The sequence below is a fragment of the Harpegnathos saltator genome, unplaced genomic scaffold (assembly GCF_003227715.2).
Source record: "Harpegnathos saltator strain DR-91 unplaced genomic scaffold, Hsal_v8.6 scaffold695, whole genome shotgun sequence".
NCBI lineage: Eukaryota > Metazoa > Arthropoda > Insecta > Hymenoptera > Formicidae > Harpegnathos > Harpegnathos saltator.
This window is the reverse complement of record NW_020230532.1, coordinates 508,512-531,893: the sequence shown is the minus strand read 5'-3', so window position 1 is coordinate 531,893 and position 23,382 is coordinate 508,512. Positions and strand designations below refer to the sequence as shown.

Below are 23,382 nucleotides of genomic sequence, written 5' to 3'. Positions count from 1 at the left end.
GAGAGACGAATGAGAGGAAGAGTGAGAGGAGAAAGAGAGAGAGAGGAGAGAAGGCGAGAGCCAAGAGAGAGAGAGGAGAGAAGAGAGAGAGAGAGAGAGAGAGAGAGGAGAGAAGAGAGAGAGAGAGGAGAGAAAGCGAGAGATAAGGGAGAAAGAAGGGGGAAGATGAGGAGAGGAGGGGAGGAAGAAGAGATAAGGAGAGGGGAGAGAGAGAGGAGAGAGAGAGGAGAGAAGAGAGAGAGAGAGAAGAGAGAAGAGAGAGAGGAGAAGAGAGAGAGAGAGAGAGAGAGGAGAGAGAGAGAGAGAGAGAGAGAGAGGAGGAGAGAGAGGAGAGAGAGAGAGGAGACAGAGAGAGAGAGAGAGAGAGAGAGAGAGAGAGAGAGAGAGAGAGAGAGAGAGAGAGAGAGAGAGAGAGAGAGCTTCCTTTGCGCGCTATTGATACTCGCCTCGCGAACTATTCCGTTGTAAACGCAGGAGGTTTTGATCTCCTCGATGAGCGGGCATTGCGGGCAACAGCGCCCGGGTGTCTGGTACTCCCTGGGGCACTCCAGCACCGGGCAAGTCTCCTTGACGCATGAGACCGTCGAGTTCATGCAGGTGCACGCTGTGCAATGATCCGCGTAGAACGGTTTTCCCGAAGGGTACAGCGTCGTGCCGAGCATGCACGCGCCTTTCGGAGGTGGTAGGAATCTTCTGCTACCTGCGAGAGAGAAAATATCGTGTGGTCGGTGCGTCGAGCTTTGCAGAGAGAGAGAGAGAGAGAGAGATAGAGAGATAGTTGACGCGTTTCCCCAATTTAATTTCGTGCGTGCTGCCACTTGATGTCGCGAAGAGTAATTTTTCTTTTTTCACGACGCGCAATAATTATACCAGCAAAAATAACACAGCGAGCGCTGTATCGAGAGAGCGCACTGTCAAAAAAAAAGCAAAAACGAAAAGAGAGACGTCCTTTGGCCCTTAATGCGGATACGCGTCCCAATCGCGTTTCCAATTTATTAACACGTACGGACGGCTATTCGAAAGTACATTTGTAGGTTTTATGTTAATAGCGCGCTTGCATTCGAAATGAAGCTCGTTCCTTGACGCGACAATTCATGGCTTATATTTCCATTCATTACCGAGTTGGCGCTATGCAGCATTGTAACCACCGAGCGTTATATTTTATTGCGGCATTTCAAAGTCGCGGCGCGAGATATTCCGTTAAATGGCAGCACGTATTCTTCGACGGTTACATGACAATCGTGCTGTTACGTGGTGGCGGCTGGTTTTTTGCGCAATTGCGACATTGGAAAATAATCAGATTCGCAATAAAACCGGTTCGCGCCTTTGGCGTACCGTAAGAGACTCGATATGACCTATAAATTCAAAGTGACTTTAATTGTTGGCGCGATCGCCTAGAAAATGCTCCTCTTGCGAAAAATATCGTCGCGAAATAAAAGTCGCGGGGCGCTATTAATTCCATCGGGCATCGAAGCGCTTACGCAACGAGGCGCAATCCCGTATCTTTATATAATATTGCACGCATACACACACACACACACACACACACACGATTACCCACGTCGCGAGTTTGTACGTCGCCGCAAAGAAACGGTAGAATTATCGAGAGTCGAAAAGGAGACGCTCGAGACGACAACGCGGCGACGAAAACGATAATCGTCGCGTAGATTTATCACTCGGTCGGCCGAATTTGTCGGATCTGTCGAATCATTTCGGGACGGCGCGGCGCGGCGCGGCGACGCGAGATACATCTGGAATATAATGACAATCATGCAAGTCCTTTCACCTCGGCAATGCGGGCAACATTCGCCAGGCAGTTGAGCGATCTTCGACGTGGGACAATTGAGCGTCGGGCACGCTTGCTTCGCACAGGTGAGCTTTCCTTTGTTGCACCTGCAAGTTACACAGGGGTCTTCCGTCGTCGTGACCGATCTATCCGCTGTGACTTTCTGCCCGTTCACCAGGCACCCTGCAAAAACGCGTTACAGGATATCGTAACGGCGAATGTTCGCGCGTTTTTATCATTGCTCGCTTGCTGTTCGCTTATCCGCGCGACGTGTACGGAAACGCGAATTTTCGCGCTTAACATTGACGCGCGTTTCACACGTGGCGTGTTACATGATTCATCGAAGAAAAGTAGGAAAGGGAAAAGGGAGAAAACATCACACAACATACGCATTATCGTCGTCCCTCCGCATCCATTTTTCGTCTCGGGGAGAGGCGCCGCGCGCTGTAATTTTCAATCATTATCGTTCTTCCCTCCGTTATATATCGGGGAACATTCCGGCCTTAATTGCGCGGCGGGATACATTCAAGGGTTCGTGAGAAATATTTGTGAGATTGGCGTGGGTAATTAGCAGAGCGGCGTCAGAGCGGCATCAGAGAGCGAGGGAAGAAGAAAAATGTTACGCACCTGCGCAGACCGGGCAGCATTGGCCAGGTGCGGCTGGCGTCGGATTTGAGCAAGGTGTGTAACAGCGTAGCTTCGATTCGGTGATGATGCCCGATTTGCAGGTGAATATTCGGCACGGATCCTTCCTGTCCATCCACTCGGTGTCGGATTCGTGATAGACGCCGTCCTGCGTGCATCCTGCGTGCATACCGTTTCGATGACGTCGGCGATTTCTCGCGGTGTAATCGGGATCTCACCGCGATGGGATATTCCGACAATTCGGAATCGCTGTCGAATTTTTGTGGCCTTCCGACCTTCGATGGACACAAGTACGATAGCGTTACACACACACACACACACACACACGAGCGCGCGCGCGCGCGCGCATCTGTTTCTTCCTTTGCCATTCCGGGCGCGAGTTTGGTCGCGGGCGCGGCGGACTTACGTCACCATTAACATAATTAATAGGGGGCGATAAGGGGGAGCCGCGCGCGAACGCATCTGTCAGCTACGTGTCGTAAACAGACGGACGCGCGCGCGCGCGAGCGAGGCGGACGCTCAAGTTCCTCGGGCCTTTATCACCGTGTCGGGGCGAACAGAAGTGCCTTTGTGCCTTGGGAACAATGCTCCGGCCGCGAGCATTCCGCGAGTTCTTGGCTTTCCATCTTACCGCCGCCCGCCGACTTACGGCCCTCCTCTTTATCCCTCTTTCCCGTGGCGGTTTCTCGGTCTCGCGAGCAAGCTCGAGCCAATTAGGACGATTAGGATAATTAGCCGAATTAGCGGGCAGACGTGGGCGCACGGAGAGAGGTACGTGCGTATACCTACGTACCTGTGCACCTCTGGCAGCACTCGTTGTCGAGCCTATCCAGCAACGTGTAGCAGCCTTCGATGCTCGGGCACTGATGCTTCACACATTCCACGAATCCGTTCTGGGGAGAAAAGGGACGACAGAAAATCAACTTGTCGCGTAGCTAGCACGCGAAGGCAGAAATGCTTCCGTTGCCGGTTTATCGAAAAGAGAGAAAAAAGAGCGGCGAGAGTCTTCTTCTCTCTGCAACTCTCTTGTTCTGTTGCAACAAAAGCGTATCGACTTCCGAGATAGATGACTTGATTCGACGGTGGTGTTTTTTTTAACACGCATACGCACGCGCGAGGAAGAGAAATATTTTGCTAAAGATACGATTTATCATTCGCTCGCGGAATATAATTCTCAAAGGCGCGTCTCTCGCGCGGAACGACAAAATCAAGGATGATGACTTGTCGAAATTACCAATTACTCTCGCAGGCTCTCTCGCCGTCGAAGAGGCAATTTCGTCTCGGCGCGCGGAACGTCGCACGAGCGCTGCGGCCGGGGAATATTGACACGCTGAGTTAAATAAAACCTTTGCATTGTGAATCGGGAATTTTGTCGCTCGGACATTGAGTCACTCGCCGCCGCGTGCCGGCGAAATTCCGCCTCGGCCTTTTTTCTCTCCCTTCTTTCTTCTTATTGCGCGTCTTGTTCCGATTTCACTTCGCGTCCGCGTTATCGCGCGTTCCAGTAATTATTCCTCCGATTCGTTATCGGCTTCTATAATTAAGTCTTTACGATTTATCTTCTGTCAGAATTATGTAAAGTAATTTAACGTGGGTCGGCACGGTCACGTATACAAGGAAGAGAGAGAGAGAGAGAGAGAGAGAGAGAGAGAGAGAGAGAGAGAGAGAGAGAGACGCCAAGCGGACGTAATTAGGCATACCACGCAGAAGGAAGCTCTCTGTTTTTAGGCTCCTCGGCTCGGCCGAACGAACGTTTTTACGCAACGCTCAGAAATTAATTATTCTCATATTAATTAACGCTTGAGCGAAGCCCAACGGAACGATATGAACGTGCGTGAAAGATAACTAGAAACTCGGTCAATTAAATACATTCACGCGCTCGTCGAAAAAACTGTTCTCGGAAAACACGATGCATATTCCTATTTCTCATTATCCTAAAGAGCCTCCTCGGTTAATTGTTCGATCAAAATTCTCCGTTGTGACCGTTATCTCGGCAATCGCGCATTCTTTTCTAATTTTGGTACCGTATATATGTATGATACATATCGCAAACTTTATTCTCGACTTCGTAATGCGATGGGAGTACCGCCCAAGTACAAACGCGTCGAGAGTTCAGCGAATGGCGAGGCCGTCTTGCGATCTCCGCGCAAATCACGGATGATCGATCGAGGCCGATCGATCTCGTCGCTTCTCGACGCAACAAACAAATAATTATGTCACACGCCGCCGCTACTGTCGCCGCTGCTTGCAACGGCAACGGCAGCAGCAGCAGCAGCGGGGCGAAAACAAGAAGCCTCATCTCGGTCGGCCACGAGTCGACGAGTCAATGAACCAAACGTGCAGATAAATCGCCGCGGTCGCGCTAAGATCACTCGATGCGCGGTGCGTCGAGAGATGCATCGAGGTTGCGGCGCATCATAAGATGCACACGCAAGCAAACGAGCGAGCGTGTGAGCCGACGATCGTATACCGTATAAACGCGTGCGTGCGTGCATATACGTGCATGTGTAGTGCGTATCTGTCTCTCTCTCTCTCTCTCTCTCTTTCTCTCTCTCTTTCTTTATGCATACATGCGTACATGCGTATACTTGTGCTGCGAACACGAATATGTGCGACGAATCGATCGTGTCGAATGCATCTCTCCGACTGAAGATTCCTCTCTTTGACCTCCCGAACCAGGCCAGTTACTTTAACCCCTTTAACTACTCCGTCACACCACATGGCGTTGCCTCGTCGCTCATATGGCCGCGTGATAACGACATAATCTCGCGAATTAGACTACGAAGACGGCCACGTAGCTCTCCTCCCCCGTTGCAATTTGTTCTTGTTTCTCTTGTCGCGCAAGAACCGCGCGACGCGCGGTACGTATCGTCGGTTTCGTCGAGATAGACTCGCGATTCTTAGGCCGGCGGAGGGGGGATCGGAACTTTGCGCATTTCAGTGTTACGATACATGATAGATGTTTGAGATGTGATCGGTAGCAATTCCCTTCCGCACGATTAGCAGGATCTTTGAGTGAACGATGTAAACGAAGGAAAATCTGTGCTCGAAATTTCTCAAAAGAATTGAGCTACGTCTTTTTTTTGGTGTGAAATGCAAGAGTGAGTGAATTACAAGCAGTCGCTTTCTTCGGGCAGTGGCATTAAATCCCGCTAATGGAATATAAATCTTTTAGAAGCACTTTCGGCTTGTCTCTTAAACCACACGGCTCACTTTCTCGTCCCGACTCGTTACGCAGATTCCCCTCGGCCTACGACATTTAATCGTATATTCTGTTGGCGCGTCGTTAAACATCGATTAGTGTTCTCGGCCGCGCGCGATTTACCTTACAAATGCAGTTGAAGCACTTCATATTCGGTATCTTGTCGACGGTGAATTCCTCGCCCTCGATGTCGCAGGTCTCTCGGCTTCCTGCAAATTTAGAGCAACAATCGTGATGAGAGGTATGATCACGTGATTGATCGACTTTGAATGCCGCGCAATATGATGAGACGCTGTATAATTACAACGAGAGCGTTGTTGCAACGGCTGACTTTTCTATTCCAGAGAGACTTTCTTGTTCTTTCGTGTACACGCGAGCCGCCCCAACTTTCCAAATTTATCATTATTTTCTGGACCAAGATCACATTCAACGAGCAGGGATATGATAATTTCTTATTATTCTCTCGTTAGTAAACTCAGCGATCACCAGTCAGCGCGAGCACCAAATTGGCGCGCAAACGTATTTTGAGTTATAAACGAAACATGTCGCTTTCACCACATATTTAAATCACGTGTGTGTGTGTGTGTGTGTGTGAGCTAACTTGCTTGCCGGTTAGACAAACGTACCGGTAATCGCGCTCGGTGCCGAGCGATACTCCCGAAATAATCACGCGAGAAACTTAACAAACGCGGTTTGCGAATATTTGCAAATTATCTTTTTTCTCTCATCATTTTTCTCACTTAAACAACGCGGGATAGGATTTCCGTCTGATTTCGTTCTCTCTCGCTCTGTTCTCCTCTCCTCTCCTCTCCTCTCTGTCTTTGGCTATCATGTTTCGATAAAATATTAAACGCGGTTTCATCGTAAACGTACCTTAGAACACGCCAGTCGGTAAGACCGTCTGTTTCCCGGCGGAAATCGTGTCGCGCTGCGCTGCTAGGTCGACGAAGCCACCACCAACATCCCTCCCGGTTCCCTCGCGCACGTATTCCTGCACACTTTAAGCAACCTTTCTGTAAAACTGCAGCCTCTCTCGCGTCTCTCTCTCTCTCTCTCTCTCTCTCTCTCTCTCCCCCTCTCCCTCCCTCCCTCTCCCTCTCCCTTCCTCTCTCTCTCTCTACACTCTCGAGAGACCAAAGTAATCCGTCGTTAAGACAAATCTTTCCAGAGCAGAATAAAATATCGCACTTGTCTTTTCTTCTCCGTCTCGTTTTACTTTCAAATGCATTCTTTAGTTCATCCCTCGGCAAAACGTTTTGCCCCCGCTCTGTCACTGCTCTCGGAGATTTAACGCGTCGTACAGTAACTTTCGAGGCGGCTTCGTTTCGTCCCCTTTCAACCGGCTCAAGATCGTCGCTCGTGTCTCTCCGTGAAAATCTCGCGAGAGGATCGCGAGAGAGGAAGAGAGAGAAAGAGAGAATCAATCGTTTGTCTCGCCGCAGAGTACGCAACTGCAAGCATTGCCACTTCTTTTTGGGGGCGGAATGCTCCGCTATTCAAATGTATATTTTTATATCGTGCGTTTGGCGTTAAACGTCATAATTTGGTTCTGAACGGTGAACGTCGTGACGCTCATCACTCGTCCAAGATTGTATCGAACGGCTATTATCGAAGTGAAAGCGGTTAGTTTATAACCGTCCGTGGATAGGCAATGACATCATACAAGAGTCCGCAGGAGTTACGCCGCAAAAGCGAGTGGCAGAGATCGCAGTAGCCGATCGGAGATCGTTTGTCTGTTCGTTCGTTCGTTCGTTCGTTCGTTCGTTCGTTTGTTTGTTTGTTCGTTCGTTCGTTCGTTCGTTCGTTCGTTCGTTTGTTCGTTCGTTCGTTCGTTCGTCCGTTCGTTCGTTCGTTCGTTCGTTCGTTCGTTCGTTCGTTCGTTCGTTCGTTCGTTCGTTCGTTCGTTCGTTCGTTCGTTCGTTCGTTCGTTCGTTCGTTCGTCCGTTCGTTCGTTTTCGAGATATCAATGCTAATCGTCATTCACATGTATTCTCGTTAAATTGTACTCGAAAAGCGTCGACGTATCGGTGTCAAAGTGCGCAGGAATGCGTGTGCGAGGAAGGATGCAGCGTGGCATTCGCGACCGTTTAAAGTTTTCTTTTCCTATTTCTTTTTTTTTTTTTCTTTCGCTCATTCGTCCGCACATCTCTTTTCCTCCCCGTCATCTCGCACGGGGAAACGTGAAAAGCCCGAGACAGTTTCGCGGCGCAACCTCTTTCTCCGTCTCTCCGCGATCGTGATCACCTCACCTTTTACCGTACGTCCCTCTATCTTTCTCTCTTCCCATCTCCGTGTGCTTTTCTCTTTCTCTCTTGCGCTCCTCGAGTTGGTTACACGAGTTGGTTAAAAACTCGGAGAGCAGTCTGAAAAGAGCGCACCTGATGTCCTCGTGCCGTTCGTTCACGAGGTCGGGGGTCACACGTGAGAATCTCCGTTTTCGCAGGACACGTGGGCGAGTTTAGGATCAATTAGCGCACAGAACGAAGTCGCACGCGCGCGAACCTAATCGATCGTGGACGGCGTTAAACACGTCGCTAAGACGGCTGACTCGCAGACGTCGGCATCGGCGTCGGCGCGTCGCGTCGCGTCGCGTCGCGGCGGATCGGAAGCGTCCGACCGCGCGCACTCCGCTCTCGCGACCTTCGCGAAGCCGCTGCGAGAGTAGCTGATTAACCTCGAGTGTACCAGCGGGGAATGCAATTTCCTGAAAGGTGCACCGTGCGCGCATCGCGTCGCTCTTTCGTCGATTGCGTCGGACGAACGGACGAAAGAAAGAAAGGAGGGGAGGAAGGAAGGAAGGAAGGAAGGAAGGAAGGAAGGAAGGAAGGAGGGAAGGAAGGAAGGAAGGAAGGAAAGAAGGACTGACGCGGCGCCTCCTCGTCGACGGATAATTTCCGAGTGACGTAGTTAGCCGTGACGGAGCACGTAATAGCGAAAAAAGAAGCGCGGTCGGAAGGGCGAGTAAAGACGGATTTACGCACTCGTTGCACTCTCGGTATATAAGTGGACGTTCCAGTCTCGAATTTACCGCGCTCGTTGTCCTGGGGGATACGGTCGCGCCCGATGCAATTTCCGACGAAGATTACGCGCTCGTCCACGCGCGCGCGCAAACACTCTGAGGGGTGGAGAGAGCTTACCGACGTAAATCGCGCTTTAATACCGACCCGACAGCGTGAAATCGACTTTGTCGCGTGACCGGTACTTCCCACGCTGCGCGCACGCTGCCCGTCGACGGTAAATCGCGAGATTAAGTCGCCGATGGAGACGTCGTCGGCGAGTCTCGACGATCGCGATGTGATATAACTTGTCGGTGCAATTTGCAACGATTGTAGCGGAATTGGCGAAGATCGTATCGCTCTGACCCGAGCGTGTAGCGCAACTGCGCGCGAGGAGAAATAAAGTTCGGATTCTTTCGACCGGTGACTTTCATCGCGGACTATTCTCTATTCTCACATTGCATTCTCATCGTTTAACCGGAAAAGAGCGATCCGCGTGCGAACTTTCCTGGCGACTCGCAGCGCCGCGCCGCGCGCACCGCGCGCGAAGAGAGCCGCTCTCTCGCGATGAATCGCGTGAGCCGCGCGAGATTCGACTCGACCCAGCGCAAATAGAACGGTAGATAATGGAGATAGGCTAAGAATAGAGCGTTTAAAAGGCGCAAATGGAGCGTGACGGGCGAGCGCGCGGGCGAGAGCACCGCCGATAGAAAAGCAGCTGGAATCGGGAATTTGATCGCGCCGCGCGCGCGCGCGCGCTGCTCTTGTTTGGCATCTTGCCGGCCAAACGTGAGATCGAAAGGCGGGAAGGGCTCCTCGTTCGTAAAGGGTGATTTACACGATGCTGCTTTTACTCGCTTTGAGCGAGCTTCTCAAGTCGCCAGCGAATTCGCTGGTGAAAACTTCTAGACGCTCGATTTTTAGTCGCTAGCTAGTCTACAATTTGGATGACGCAGCGTTTATCAGTCGCTGTGGCAAAGTTGAACATGTCCAACTTTTACCGCTCGCGTCAAGCGACATTGAACTGTCTTTTTTCTCGCTATTTTTCCGTTATAAGCGGACGCACCTTTTTCAAAAGTTCTTCAAATTTCTCGCACGTTAATCGCAATACTTTACGGTATACGGTTGGATCCTCCAATGCCAATTCTTTGAACAGATTATTTGATGCTCCATGAGTTAATCTTCTACCTATCCACTTACCCACATTCTTTTTTTCTTTTTCTCATTTTGTTACTGAGCCACGAATTTCTGCTTGAAGAGCTCGTGCACAAAGCACGACAGCAGCTTGAACTATGTCATTCCTTGACGTCATGATCCTTTTAACTAACCGCAAAATTCTCCTTAAAACGCTAGCGAGTAAACGCTGTTTATCAGCATCGTGTAAATGCTCCAACGCTAGCGACTTTGTCAGCCAGAAATTCGCTCTAGGAAAGCGAGAAGCTGGCGACAAAAGAAGCCAGCGTCAAGCGTCGAAAGTAGCATCGTGTAAATCACCCTTAAGTCACGCTAAAGTACTCGAGATTACTAACCGTCACCCAGACACGCACTAAACGGTGGCTCTGACTTTTCGACCGTCTGTCTCACGGCGACGACGCATCCGTCGAACCGCGTCGTTTGCGCGAAAATATCTCCCCGGAAAATGACCCCGCGGTGTCGGTAAAAATGAAAAAAAGAAATTTTTCTCTCCCCTTGAGAGAATGCAATGTTAATTATTACAGATCTAACTGGCAGACGCGGTCAGTATGGGTGTTATCCATCAGCTGCGAACGAGCGCAACCTAACGGCGGTTCTTTCCCTTAGTCTCTAATATCGTTTCGGACGGTACTTACGGCAGAATTTAGTTTTGTACGCTCGTACCTGACCTTTTCTACTTGTTCGATCGATTTATCGACAGCGAAACTTGGTCTGAGGAGCGCTCTCGTGAGATAATGCGCGACGGCATGGCATCTCGCGCCGATAATAACTTCAGTTCGCGAACGCGGTCGGAATCGATCGAGTCTCGATGTTGGCACCCTCCTGGGTCTGATCGTTAGTCAGCTATCAAAATAACACGCTCGCAATCGCTCGCGCTCGCGCGCGCGTGCTACGCGCGTACTCACCTATTATACTTTCCGAGGCGTCGACGCAGCGGCGCGCCGTCGAAAGAAAGGCCAGGGCCAAAGCCAAAGCCAACGGTATCGAAGGCAATCGTGTCAACTCCATGTTTAGATGTAGCACCGGCTCTCGGCCTCTGCCGCAACGATTCGCTGAAAACAGGCAAAAGGCGAGACGGTGGTTATGCCACGTGCTTCCGGAAAGAAATCTCGATCTACAAGGTGAAGCGTCGCGAGAGAGGCGCTTGTGAAATTTGACGTCGCAGAGTCGCCGATTAAATCGAAATCTTCGCACAGACTCGTACGTGCGTCGTTCACGCATTCGTGCGCGGAATTTGACTCGCTACAAAAATAAATGGCTCGGGATGCGTAGGATGCGGACGGAAATATTCGAAAATTCTGGATAGAGTACAATGGATTCGCAAATCCAGCGATCTCGCCGCCGCGCGAAAAATACCAGCGCTTCGTATTTTACTTGGATTTATGCGACTTCGGGTCTCCGGAATAATTTCGGGGCAGACATTAGTCTCTTCGGGGCCGAGCGCGCGCCACTCAATGTCGAAAGACGAAACACGCGTCTTTTCCTGCCTCGTTCGTGAGAGAGAGAGAGAGAGAGCGAGAGAGAGAGAGAGAGAGAGAGAGAGAGAGAGAGAGAGAGAGAGAGAGAGAGAGAGAGAGAGAGCGAAAGAGAGCGAGAGAGAGCGAGAGAGAGCGAAAGAGAGCGAGAGAGAGAAAGGTGCGCGATAGATTCGCGAGTGTCATTAAGTGCATTATCGTCATTAGCATCGATACACAATGGGCGGCCGCGCTTCCGCGATTTCCACGAGCTTAGCATAAATTTCCGCCACGTCAAGCCGCGCGATTGCACGAGCCTGACGCGGATTACGTATACTTAACCTTTCCCTGACCACACGCGCCCGTGTTTACACTCGAAGACGCACAATTGTTGCATATTATGCGCTGATAGTAGTAGTAGTAGTAGTAGTAGTAGTAGTAGTAGCAGCAGCAATAGTAGTTTGAGAGAGGCTCTCGCGCGGCGAAAAAAGCGCGAAGCGCGAGGAACGGCTGAAGAGGAACGCGCGAGTCGCGACTGAGAGGGAAACACTATAACGGAACATGTATCGGCGAGTATTGTTCCCGCTTATCGAGCGCCGGCGTCCGATACATTATTCAACACTTTAAGCGCATAATCTCGAAACGAATCGGCCGAGCCTTAACGAGCTTCGTTCGCGCTTGATTAATGGGAAATCTAGCGGTCGCGTTGCGAGCGGCGTTTCGCGTTAACGCGACTACTCCCGCCGCTGCCGCCGCCGCCGCCGCCGCCTCCTCGAGCGTCGCCGCGGGCGTCTGTCCTTAATCGATTACGAAGCCGATGTCTGCGCGATCGTACCCTTTGTGTGCAACACGAGCGCGTCGTTACACCCACGACCAAGTGTCTCCGTGGTTAGGTGCGCGCACGCGGCCGCAGTGACTCGACGGATCTATTAATACGTGTACACGCACACGTGTGCCGCCGAGAACCGTCGTCGAGAAGAGGCACGCGCGCCCGCATATCACTCGCAACTCGCCGGTATCGATCGTTAGAAAATTGCGATTGTACAAAGAAAAAGGTTGAGGAAAATTGGCGGAGTCCGAGGAAAAAGCGCGCGAGATTTGACGGGGCCGATTTCCCGGCCCTCGTCGAGACGCGAGCGCGCCGGGAACATTCTCGCAACGCGAATTGCGAATAGATTGCGTCAAGCGCGAAGATAAGTATATTAATCGCGCTCTCGGTTTTACTTACTCGAGTCGTTAGTTTCGAAAGTCGCCGAGGTGTCACGCCACGGGACGGGATACTCGAATCGCACGTGCCGCTGCCGCGCCGAGTTTTCGTCGGACGTTTTTACGATACGGTTATAAATGACGGACGTCGCTGCGCGTATGGGGGATATGAGTATATTAATTAGGCGTTTCACCTCCGCTCCTGCTCTCTCGATTTTATTCACGCCGTTTCGTCGGTAATTTCACACTTGCAACGCTCGCGCGAGCCGTTTATCGTCCCGCCGCAGCCGGACCGTCGAGGTTCGCTGTAGAATCGGCGCGATTCCTTATCTGACGTTTTCTCGCGTTGCGATGACGTTACCAAGAAAGAGCGAGAGCGAGAGAGAGAGAGAGAGAGAGAGAGAGAGAGAGAAGCGGAGAGGATTTCGAAAGATGCGCGACGAGGATTGCTCGACAAATTTTCGCGCTCGCTGCGATTCGCTACGATTCGAGGAAGTTCTGCCTTCGCTCGTACGCGTAAGTGAGCGTAACGACGCGCCGACTCGAGATTGTTTGCAATCATGCGAATTGTTTGCACAAGCGAGGCGCGAGCAAACAACGCTCACGCGACGCTTGTTTGCGAAAGGCACGAAGGGAAGGAGAGAGAGAGAGAGAGAGAGAGAGAGAGAGAGAGAGAGAGAGAGAGAGAGAGAGAGAGAGAGAGAGAGAGAGAGAGAGAAATCTCTTTCTCTTTCTCGTGACTACGTAGCAGGCGGTATATACACGCAGACACCGATCGGCGATCTGATCCAAATCGCAGGTGCTGTCGGTGTAATTGACTGTTAACACCTCGCGTGATTAAAAATCGTGAGTTGCCCGCGCTAATTCCGCCGCGCGGCTCAAACCGCTCAAAGCAGCGAGGCTGCTGTATAGATATTCGAGTAGAGAATGTTGCTCTGTCGAGTAAACTCGACGCGAGATTTCGGATTCAAAATATTTGAACGTTCGGCTCGAGCTGTATCGAAGCGAGCCGTAAGTCTCGCGCTATCGCGCTATCGTTTATTCCAATATTCGGACACGTGTTAGAGAAGTTTGATAGTTTAGCCGTAAATGTCAGAAACGCGATAAACGCGAAAGCAACGCGGAATAAAAAGATTGCCAGTGTTTTTTCATCCGACTCTCCATCTTCCCTCTCTTCTTCTCTTTCGTATATTTATCAATGCATAATATATCGGAATGTGTTATCCCCAGGAACGCGGGGAGCAAATTTGTGCGATCCCTCGTAACTATGATTACGAGACCTCGGTCGTGGGTTTCCCTAGGAAATAGAGAATTTTTGCGATACCGTCTCTCAGGTCTACGGTAAACGTAAATCGTGAACGTTATTCGCTCAGAAGTAACGTGGCAATGTGTGCGACCAATAGCATTCACAACGTTTACGTTTACTGAGATTTACGATATTGCAAAAATTCTTCAACGATATGGGGAGATTACGTTACGTTACACAGGTAGCAGCGGAAAATCGCAGTTACCGAAATTAGCAGTCGCGTATTTTCACCAATCCAGCATCGCTCTTTATCGCTCTACCGACGCAGGATAAAACGCGAGTTGCTGTCTCGCGCGCGGTAACAATAGCGAATGTATCTCGGCGTATCGTCATAATCCGAAGCGTTTCGCGTGATTATTCTCGTAAGCGCAGGCAGGCAGGCAGGCAGCCAGGCAGGTATACAGGCAGGCAAGCAGGTATACAGGCATATATGTAGGCAAGTAGGCAAGCAGGCAGGCAGGCAGGCAGGCAGGCAGGCAGGCAGGCAGGCTAGCGAACGGGTAGGCGGGCAGACAGTCATAAAACAGCGCGGCGTGGAAAATTTTGCCGGTGCACACGCGCGTACACGAAAGTGTATATCGAATTCACAGAGCGAGCTAGTCATAAGTGGAGCACAGCTCTATTACGGGGAGGGCGTGATTAGTAAACACTCACGCGCGTCACGCAGGTGGAGGCTGGCGGCGGCTCCACCTGAGCCGTCCACCGCCGCGCGCTTAGCACACAGCGTTTAGCCCGCTCGACAATTCACGCTGCTTGTCATTGATGTATTTAGCGCGGCGACAATGTTGAGCAACATTTATCAGAGGCGGAGAGCAGCGCCCGTACTATTTCGAGCGTTTATTCAGGAAGGAAACGCGACGGCCGCGCGGCGCGCTCCGCTCGTCGTACAGCCGCCGCTTGTACTCGCGAGCGAGCGAGCGAGCAAGCGCATGCACGACAGCGTAATTACGCACATTTAAATAGAAATTATGACTCATGGCCGTGCACCGCGGAGCGAATGACTTTTTATCGTAATCCGTGTACACGTTTCCGTTCGAGGAGCTTTTCCTCGGACGGGTTTCAATGATTTATGTTAGCAAAGATTATATATATATATATATATATATATATATATATATAGAGAGAGAGAGAGAGAGAGAGAGAGAGGGAGAGAGAGAGTTTCAAGACATATTTTATACATTGTCTCTTTACGAGTTTTCCATCCACTCTTCAAGGTGGAGAAACTGCACCGGGATCCGCGCGTACCAATCGCTTTCTTGCATCTTAGATTTTTTCATTTCTCGTGTACTTTCGTTCAATCACTTATCGAGTTTCCACGTCGGAAATCCATCGTCGCTCGGCGCTTCTCGAGAGAGGACGAATCTAAACTTCATCATTCGCCGGCTTCGCAAAGGCGGTTGCAATTTTCGCCTTGGTCTCTCTCTTCGCGCGTACTATTTAACTATTAATAGTCATTACCACTTTCACTCAGTGCCGTTATTACCGCTCCTTCCCACCTTCTTCTCTTGCTCCTCTTCCTCCTCCTCCTCCTCCTCCTCCCCCCCCACGCCCCGTTTCCTTCACCGCCTCCATCACCTCCCGGCGATCGTTCTCGTTTTGCTCCGGACGGTTTAATTAGGATCCGTCATGACGCGACTCCGGGCTCCAGCTGCTTCGAATACGTTTTTTCTGAGCGCATCGCTAATTCGCCGACTAAGCGTTCCGATCGAATCTCGACAGCGGCGAATAAACTCGTAACAAGCGGCGCCCCAAAGGCAGGCTCCTCAGGAAGCTCGTCGTTGCATCGTAGCGCGTACGGTAAATTAGATCGTGAGCGCCGTAGGAATCCGAACGGGCATCCGCTGCGCGCGATCTATCGACCTCTTGGAAACAATATCGCATCGATGCACTTTTTCCTCCCTCAAATCGCACGTCTCGTGTGAATAAATGAAATCATCGGGGGCACGCGCGCACAAATACGAAAATCACGAGCGCCTTGTTAATCGTGATTTAATTCCTGCGACTCAATCAACGTCTCAGACAACGTTGCTCGCTCATCTCACATACTTGCAACAATGCTCGACGACGCTCGGTAACGCTAAAAGCGAAAGACTAGCGGAGACTCATGTCGACACATGCGGTCTCCGCATTCGCGGTGCGGTTCCGCACCGATATTCGGCTGCGACTAAATTATCCATTCGTCAGGTATGCGCCCCGTTATTGGTCGGCCGAGCTTGCGCGTGAGTAGACAAAATGTCAAGGTTTGATTTACGAGGCGGCCCGGTGCGCCAACTCCGGAGAAATTAAGCGTAGCAGCTTGATTGGCTCGGACGGGGTTCGTCTCCGCCCGGGCCCGCGTCGCTGCGGAACATGTTCGAAAATCGCCGATCTGAAACGCATCGCGCGCTCGCGAATTTGTACAGAGTATCGCAACGTCGTCGCGGGCTTCTCGGATGTGCGCGCGCGAGCGATTTCCGAGCTGACGTTGCGCGTAATTGATGGTGCGCAAGCTCGATTAACGTTGCGGCACATAAACACGACGTGATTATACACGTGACGTAACGCGTGCATGTGACGCGAGCGGGCAAGGCAAAGCCCAATTTCGCGCTCGCCTCTCTTTCTTCGTCCCCGTCCACCTCCGGGGGAGCTTTCGGTCTCGCGCTTATTTGTGGGCGACGCGCGTCGTGACGCGCGCGCGCGCGGCACAATAAATTTTCCTGGATAATTAACGTCGCGGTAATCGAAAGCCGGATGTTCTGCTGACGCAACCACTCGATACGATTGGTCGCGCCGATTTGCATATTTCGCTTTTCAAGTGTTTCCTTGGCTACCCAAAGGCCACAATAATTACACTTATCGATACGCGGTATCTCCTTTCCCCCCCCCCCCCCCCCCCCGCCGTCTCCGGCGGCCAGTGGCGGTCGATAAAGCGCTAATCGCAGTCTTGCCGTCCGAGTACCAATCATACAAATTCTATACATTTTCGTTGCTGCACACGGTTTATGTGCGTGCGTGCGTGCGTGCGTGCGTGCATGCGTGCACTAAATTTAGAACGCACGCGAAATGCAAGGTAAGAACCGCCGCGTACCACCTAATATCGCGCGCTCGCGGAACGTTAGTTGCGCTCTTTATTGCGCTTCTCTTCCTCGCGTTCGGAAGAGGATCGTTCCACGAGTCTGGGAACCGCACGGTAGTGGCGCACCTCTCTCTCTCTCTCTCTCTCTCTCTCTCTCAGCCCTTCACCTTCTTCCTCTCCTGCCGCATGCCGCTCACAGACACGTGCTCGTGTTTATGTGCCCTTCTCTCATGTGCCTGCGCTTCTCTCTCGTCCTCTCTTTTCGTCTCTCGCCTTGCATCGCGAAGCAAGATGTGCTCATTTGCGCAAGTACGGCCAAAGAGCGCGAGCGCGAGCGCGCGTGTGCCTCTGTGTAAAGAAAAGAAAAGGAGAAAGAAAAAGGGAAAGAAAGGAGGTAAAGGAAGAGAAAAGTCGCACGAGCGAGCGAGCGAGGCTGCTGCAGCGCGCTCGCGCGCGCGCGCGCTGCACGTGCAACGGACGAGTGCAGCGGCTAGGGGGTGGGGGGGGCGAGTGAAGGAAGGGCGGGAAGGGCTGGGGGCAGAGGACGACGGGGGCCGCCGCGCCGGCAAGCCGCTCGGTCGCTTTTACGAGAAGTGTATCGCGGTGGAAACACCTGCGGCACCGAGGCTGATTTAAATGGATGTCGCGGCGATACCGATGCGCCGCGCGATATTTATGCGGATTTATGATTCTGCAGAAGCCCGACGCGGAAACGCTGCGCCTCCCTCGCGATTTTGCCGACGACAGACGAGACGAATAAAGGCCCGGCCAGCCTAATGTCAATTCGTCGATTGCGCGTTCCCGCCGCGCGACGTTTACCGCCTTCGCGCTAAACTTTGTCAAACTGTCGAGCTGGCGGTAACTCTACTTTTTTTATTACCTTTTATCGAAAGTCTCGCGAAAGTCTCTGCGGCGGCAGCGTTTTTCGCTGTCTTTCCTATCCGGCCGAAAGCGCCGATTACTGCCGCGGACTTTGATATATTTTTACCGCGGCTGTAAATTTGGCCGTGCGTGCCTCGCCGGTTATATACTTTGCCGAGAAAGTTACGATTCTCGTGGATGTTATTCTAGGAAGGACAGTTACGACTCGGCGCGGTCGCGAAATTGCGAAGCGCGCAACTTGTAACTCTTAATCTAAGCGTGGCAGTTCCCGAAGGGCGAGAGGGAGGAAAAAAATGAGCCGGAGCCGTGGAAATCGGGACGAGGGGGAGGAAGAGCAGCGGGGTGTGTCTGTGCGCTGCGGGGCGCGCGCGGTTACGAGAGGGCAAAGAGAGAAAACGGGCTAAGAGAGACAGAGGAGAGACGACAATTTTTTATACATCCCCTTCGCGTGTCCCGACAACGTGAAAATGAAGAAAGCTCGTGGGCGAGAGACGAGAACGCAACGAAACGAAACTTTCAATTTTACAGGCGCGCTCTTTTACACAAAATTTCTGTGGCTTGAACGGGCGCCAATTTTCCAACACGTGCGCCCCATCTAAATCTTCTCGCGAAAACGCGCGTTTTCAGCGCGTCGACGAGCACGTACTCGCGGAGGATCGCGTATTTTTCCTCGCTTGTCGCGTGTGGCATTTACGCTAACGCGCAATCTCCTTTTTGCACCGCGCATTGTGTACGCACATGAGACGAGCGAGCGCATTCAGTGTCTCCAATTTTCCGCCTTGAGCCACTTCAATTGTGCGCAGCGTGCGCCGCGCGCGCGCGCGAGGGACGTGCGGTGCGGAGGAAAAAGAGGGTCGTCGTCGTCGTCGTCGTCGCCGCGGAGAGAAGGAATAGCATCGCGCGCGCGCGCGCGAACGATTACATCGCGCGGCTTTTTCTCCACGTTCGGGCAAGGATGAGCTCTCGCAAAGTTACGGGATTGAAAATAGAGACTGACGCGGACATTATTCACGTCGTGACTCTCAACGTCGACCGTGTTACACGTGCGCCGCCGGCGCGGTTCCCTTCACCTTTTTCAGGCTGCTGCGGCTCCACCGAGTCCAACGATTCTCCTTGTACTTCATTATTTCGGCGACACCGATCATTAGTCAGGAACTCACTCGCGATTGCTCGATTTTTCTCGCTAGATCGGTGAGAGGGAGAGACGCGTCGCGTTAACATTTCTCCAGCGTTGCTGTACATTTTCTAAACTCGTTAAACTCGCGCTTTACCGCTTGTGCGGAAGCTTGTATTATCGTTTTGATACACGTGATGTCTCTCTCTCTCTCTCTCTCTCTCTCTCTCTCTCTCTCTCTCTCTCTCTCTCTCTCTCTCTCTCTCTCTCTCTCTCTCTCTCTCTCTCTCTCTCTCTCTCTCTCTCTCTCTCTCTCTCTCTCTCTCTCTCTCTCTCTCTCTCTCTCTCTCTCTCTCCTCTTACACAAAGTTGCGCGAAGAACACGGCAATTTCTCGGCGCATTCTCTCCGAGTTCCTCCCGTTCGCGGGCCGAGCGAATTAGCGCGCTTAAGACGCAACCAGACGCGATTCTAATCGGAATCGCCGGGGTCAGCGTGCGCTCTTTCGCCGCACAACGTGTGGCTTGTATCTCTGCTTGCGGGATCCAATTAATCGACGCATTAACTCGGCGCGCGATATATTTTCGGGCGTTCCTGTATATTTTCCTGTGTACCTTGGCGGCGCGCCGGCCGGTCGGCCGGCGCGGGGAAACTTGTAACTTTTTCCCCCGCGCGACTGCTATTCCGAGAAAGACAGTTACGGCGCGTCCGTAAAATCGTTCGAACGAATTACAGCTTTTAATTTAAACGCACTCGCGCATACCACGCGAGAGGAGGAAAGAGAAGCGAACCAGGGGGGGGACTGGAAGGCGCGTGTTCGATGGCGGTAAAAGCCTCCATAGAACGCGATACGCGTCGCGTGAAACGTCGTATCGCGTTCGCAACGAATCGTTTACGACGCGTATCTCGAGATTCAAAAGCCAACCGCTCTTTCCCGCTCGCTTCTACGTCGGTCCCGACAAATGATTCGACTGACGTTAGCGTTCTCATTCACAATGTTGTACATTACGATCGAGCAATCCTGTGCTAACAAGGGTGGGACGTCAAACATGGCGCGGTCTCGATCGCAAGTCGAATCATCATTGACGAATGAAGCTCGAAAGTTAAGATAAACGTCCCAGCGTCCGACCATTTGGAAAAAAAATATTTACTATTTATTTTAACGATAATGATTATTATATATTTGATATTTGATCGAATAACGAAATTAACAATCGGATATTTCGGATATTTTTCTCAGTGTAATAATTATCGTAAAAAAATTTCAATATTCGACGATTAGTTGGAATTAGTTGGAAAAGATATACTCAATTTGATACATTTGTATTAAAAGAAAAATTAATTAAATAAGTATGCATCTATGATTTGGCGAAATGATGGTCAATTGTTAATAAATTCGTTAAGAAACAGCATTTACATTTATATTATTTCCCGTTAGCACAGACTAATTTTCTAATTGTGGTCGGACACTGGGACAAATTAGTATATCCGAACATCGAGCCACCAACCTATTTCAGTTTCAACTGTCCGGTCACTGGCACATTAATGCGCTTTATCACTTGTGTAAATATTTCATCAGCAGTAGATATATACATATCGGTTTAAATGATTTTTCTCCACTTAAGGAAATCTTAAGTCTCCGAATAAATGCAAATATTTGTATCAGAACTATTCTTAATATTGTACTTTTTATGACGACTTACGCTTAAACGTCCGGTTACTGGGACATTTACCTTAGTCTACTTAGTATAAACGCACCAACGAGCGATTCTCGTCGATCTCGTGAAAACGCTGAGAAATTCCGGCCAAGTGAAATTTGTCTCGCGGCTGATGGTCGTTGGCGCCGCGGATATTGTAGCATCAATGCAACCTTTTGTTTCGTCAATCGAACTTCGTCGGCTTGACGCGTCCGCGTCGCTGACGCGTGAAATCATCCGAGAGTCGTTTGGCAAAAACTGTTTCATCAAAGTTTGAATTTCACAGCCTGTTGTGCACGTCGCACACGCGTGTCATACAGTGTGCAACGGTATCCTTGCTCAAAGCGAGGGTCCCCGGGACATGCGTGCGCGCGGACGAAAAACTCGTACGTTCAAGTTGTTTTTCCAACGACTCGCCGTGAAAGCCCTCGTCGCACACACACACACACACTCACTCACGAGTTAAATATAAGTATATACGCATCCTCTTGTTAATATAGCCCGATTAAAAGAAATCACTTGTAACTTTAATGCCAGCGCGTCGCGCATCGCAAAAGTGCGCTAAAAAATAATTTCCGCCAACTTGGAACGCAAGTCGTCGTCGTCGTCGTTCGTCGCGCACGGCGCGAAAAACTCGCGCGGAACAAATCGCTCGTTTTTCCGGCTCGTCTCTTTTTCGCCCCGTAGAGCGAACCGCGAGTGGTTGTTGCGTTTTTCCTCCTCCTCGCGGCGCTTCGACGAAGGGCACGGACTCGCGCGTTGTCAGGAGGCGTGCGAAAATACGAGAAAACGAGAGACGAGAAGCTCTGGAGGACTGGAGGACGAACAGTCGTTGGTTGGCATTCGCGAACTTTATTAACGTTTCCTCTGGCCGTGCGGTTAACGCTTAATCGCGGTAACCGTCGTGCACACACCGAAACGCGCGCGCGCGCCGTCTTTCCTTTTTCTTTGTTTTCTAGTGAAAGTACCGAGGCGGGGAGATCACTGATGTGATGTACGTATCGCTCACGATTAACTCTCATCGTCCGTTCCGGCAGTTCGGCGCGATGCGTATCGAGAACGCATTAAATCAATTAAGTATCGGCGTATAGCGCGCGCGCACGGTGATTGCTTCTTGTTTAACAATAATATCGGCGCATTTTTGCACGCCGGAGGTGCGAGGGGCGCGGTGAGAGAAAACGGAGACGCACACACGAGACGAGAACTACCTAAGTCACGTAGCGCGCGAACCTGTAATAATGAATTATCGCTGGTGCAGTAATAACCGCTTGTTCGATGGTAATTATCGGTCGGAACGGCAGCGGTAATCGCTCATTTAGCAATCGTTTGTTGTAGGCTAATGTAATGCAACATTAAGTACGCACGTCGATCTTTATCGGCGGCGTTTACGATCTCTCGGACGGAATATGGGCGTTCCTCGCGGCCGATAAGACACATGTTTTGAATTTTCCGACGGCGATCTCGCGTCTCGCGGCGGCGTTTACGCGCTCGCCATAATTACCGATATTGTTACGCGACCGCCGTGATCGTGTTTACGTACGCGGGATAATACGCACGCGGCGGGATAATTGACGTTGGAAAAACGATCGATCGATATCGCGCGCTGCCGCCGCCACCGCCGCCGCTCGATCATTCATCGCTCCAAGATCGCAATCGCACCTCTTTACCCTTGCTGATTATTTTCTTTTCTTTTTTCTTCCCCTCCTCTCCTCTCCTCAAAGTCGCGAGTCAATTCGAGCGCGGGCGTGGATCCGCGCGGAAACCAATGAAACTGAAACTTTGGACGTTTGGTCTCGATGGATCGTTGAGATAGAGAGAGAGAGAGAGAGAGAGAGAGAGAGAGAGAGAGAGAGAGAGAGCCGGCTGCGGTGGAATAATCTCGTTGGAGGATTTCTGACTGTTTTTCAAAGTCCGTCAGCCCGTAGACGGTCGAGAGTCATTAAGACGCGCGGCCTTTTTCGAAGATGTTCCTTTTGCGCGCTTCGGACATAATAATTTATGCACACAGAGCGCGCGCGCTCCCCGAACCGCTCTCGGCGAATCAATATTGAAATTTCAATGTTTGAGCCATTCGAGTGCTCGAGACGACGCTTTTATGCCGCTCGTCTCGATGTCACTTTTTGCCGAGAGTCCGCGGCGGACGGTGTGCCATCCTCACCGCCTATGGGCATATATAATAACGGCTTGATTTAGGATCGCGCATCTAGAATTTCGGCACGGCGACTCTTCCTCGAACGTGTTGTCGAGCCGAGGTGTTTTCGCGCTTGTATGTCTCGGCCCGGAGGAATGTTTACACCTCATCGTCGTCGTCACGCGCATTCGAACGAAATGCTTTTCTCCCCGCCGCATTGTCCACGTAACAATATGACATCACAGTCATAATAAAATGTCGCTCGAGCCGTAGACAGGGACAGGGACTCTAGAACCGGTACGATCCCGACAAAATGAATTTCGCCGACGCCGCGACACGGACACGCGCGAGCGAAAAAATATCCGACTGGTTGGGCGGAATTATTAAATCGGGCGAATCCCTCTGATAGAGTGTCCAGTTTTGCACATCACACACACACACATACACACACACACACACAGCCTTGTCCGTCAATGCTGAATTCACTTTGAACTGGATCGCGGCACGGCCTTTAATCGGCGCGTCGAGGGTGCGAAGGAAGAATACGCGGGGAGAAATGCCACTCTGTCAGTGGCGCGGCAGCTGCGACGATGCAAAAGGTGTACAACGTGCGACTTGGCGCGGCGCGCGATTATTCCGATCGGCTCCTCCTCCGTATTAATATCCGAGATTCTCACGTTGCCACCTGCCATGCCCCCGCCGCGCGCGCGGAATC

General features: G+C 51.3%; 1 protein-coding gene across 1 annotated transcript in view; it reads right to left on the bottom strand.

Moving 5' to 3' along the window:
- Positions 1-420: 420 nt before the first annotated feature.
- The window catches only part of LOC105192151 (BMP-binding endothelial regulator protein), a gene marked incomplete at its 3' end in the record, with an annotated part of 31,981 nt that continues 9,019 nt past the window's right edge, over positions 421-23,382 (bottom strand). The window contains exons 2-7 of the mRNA XM_025305424.1: positions 10,729-10,875; positions 5,757-5,842; positions 3,225-3,324; positions 2,414-2,590; positions 1,787-1,969; positions 421-700 (exon numbers count right to left, since the gene is read on the bottom strand). Coding sequence (XP_025161209.1) covers positions 421-700; positions 1,787-1,969; positions 2,414-2,590; positions 3,225-3,324; positions 5,757-5,842; positions 10,729-10,831 — 929 coding nt within the window. The remainder of the gene's footprint in view (positions 701-1,786; positions 1,970-2,413; positions 2,591-3,224; positions 3,325-5,756; positions 5,843-10,728; positions 10,876-23,382) is intronic.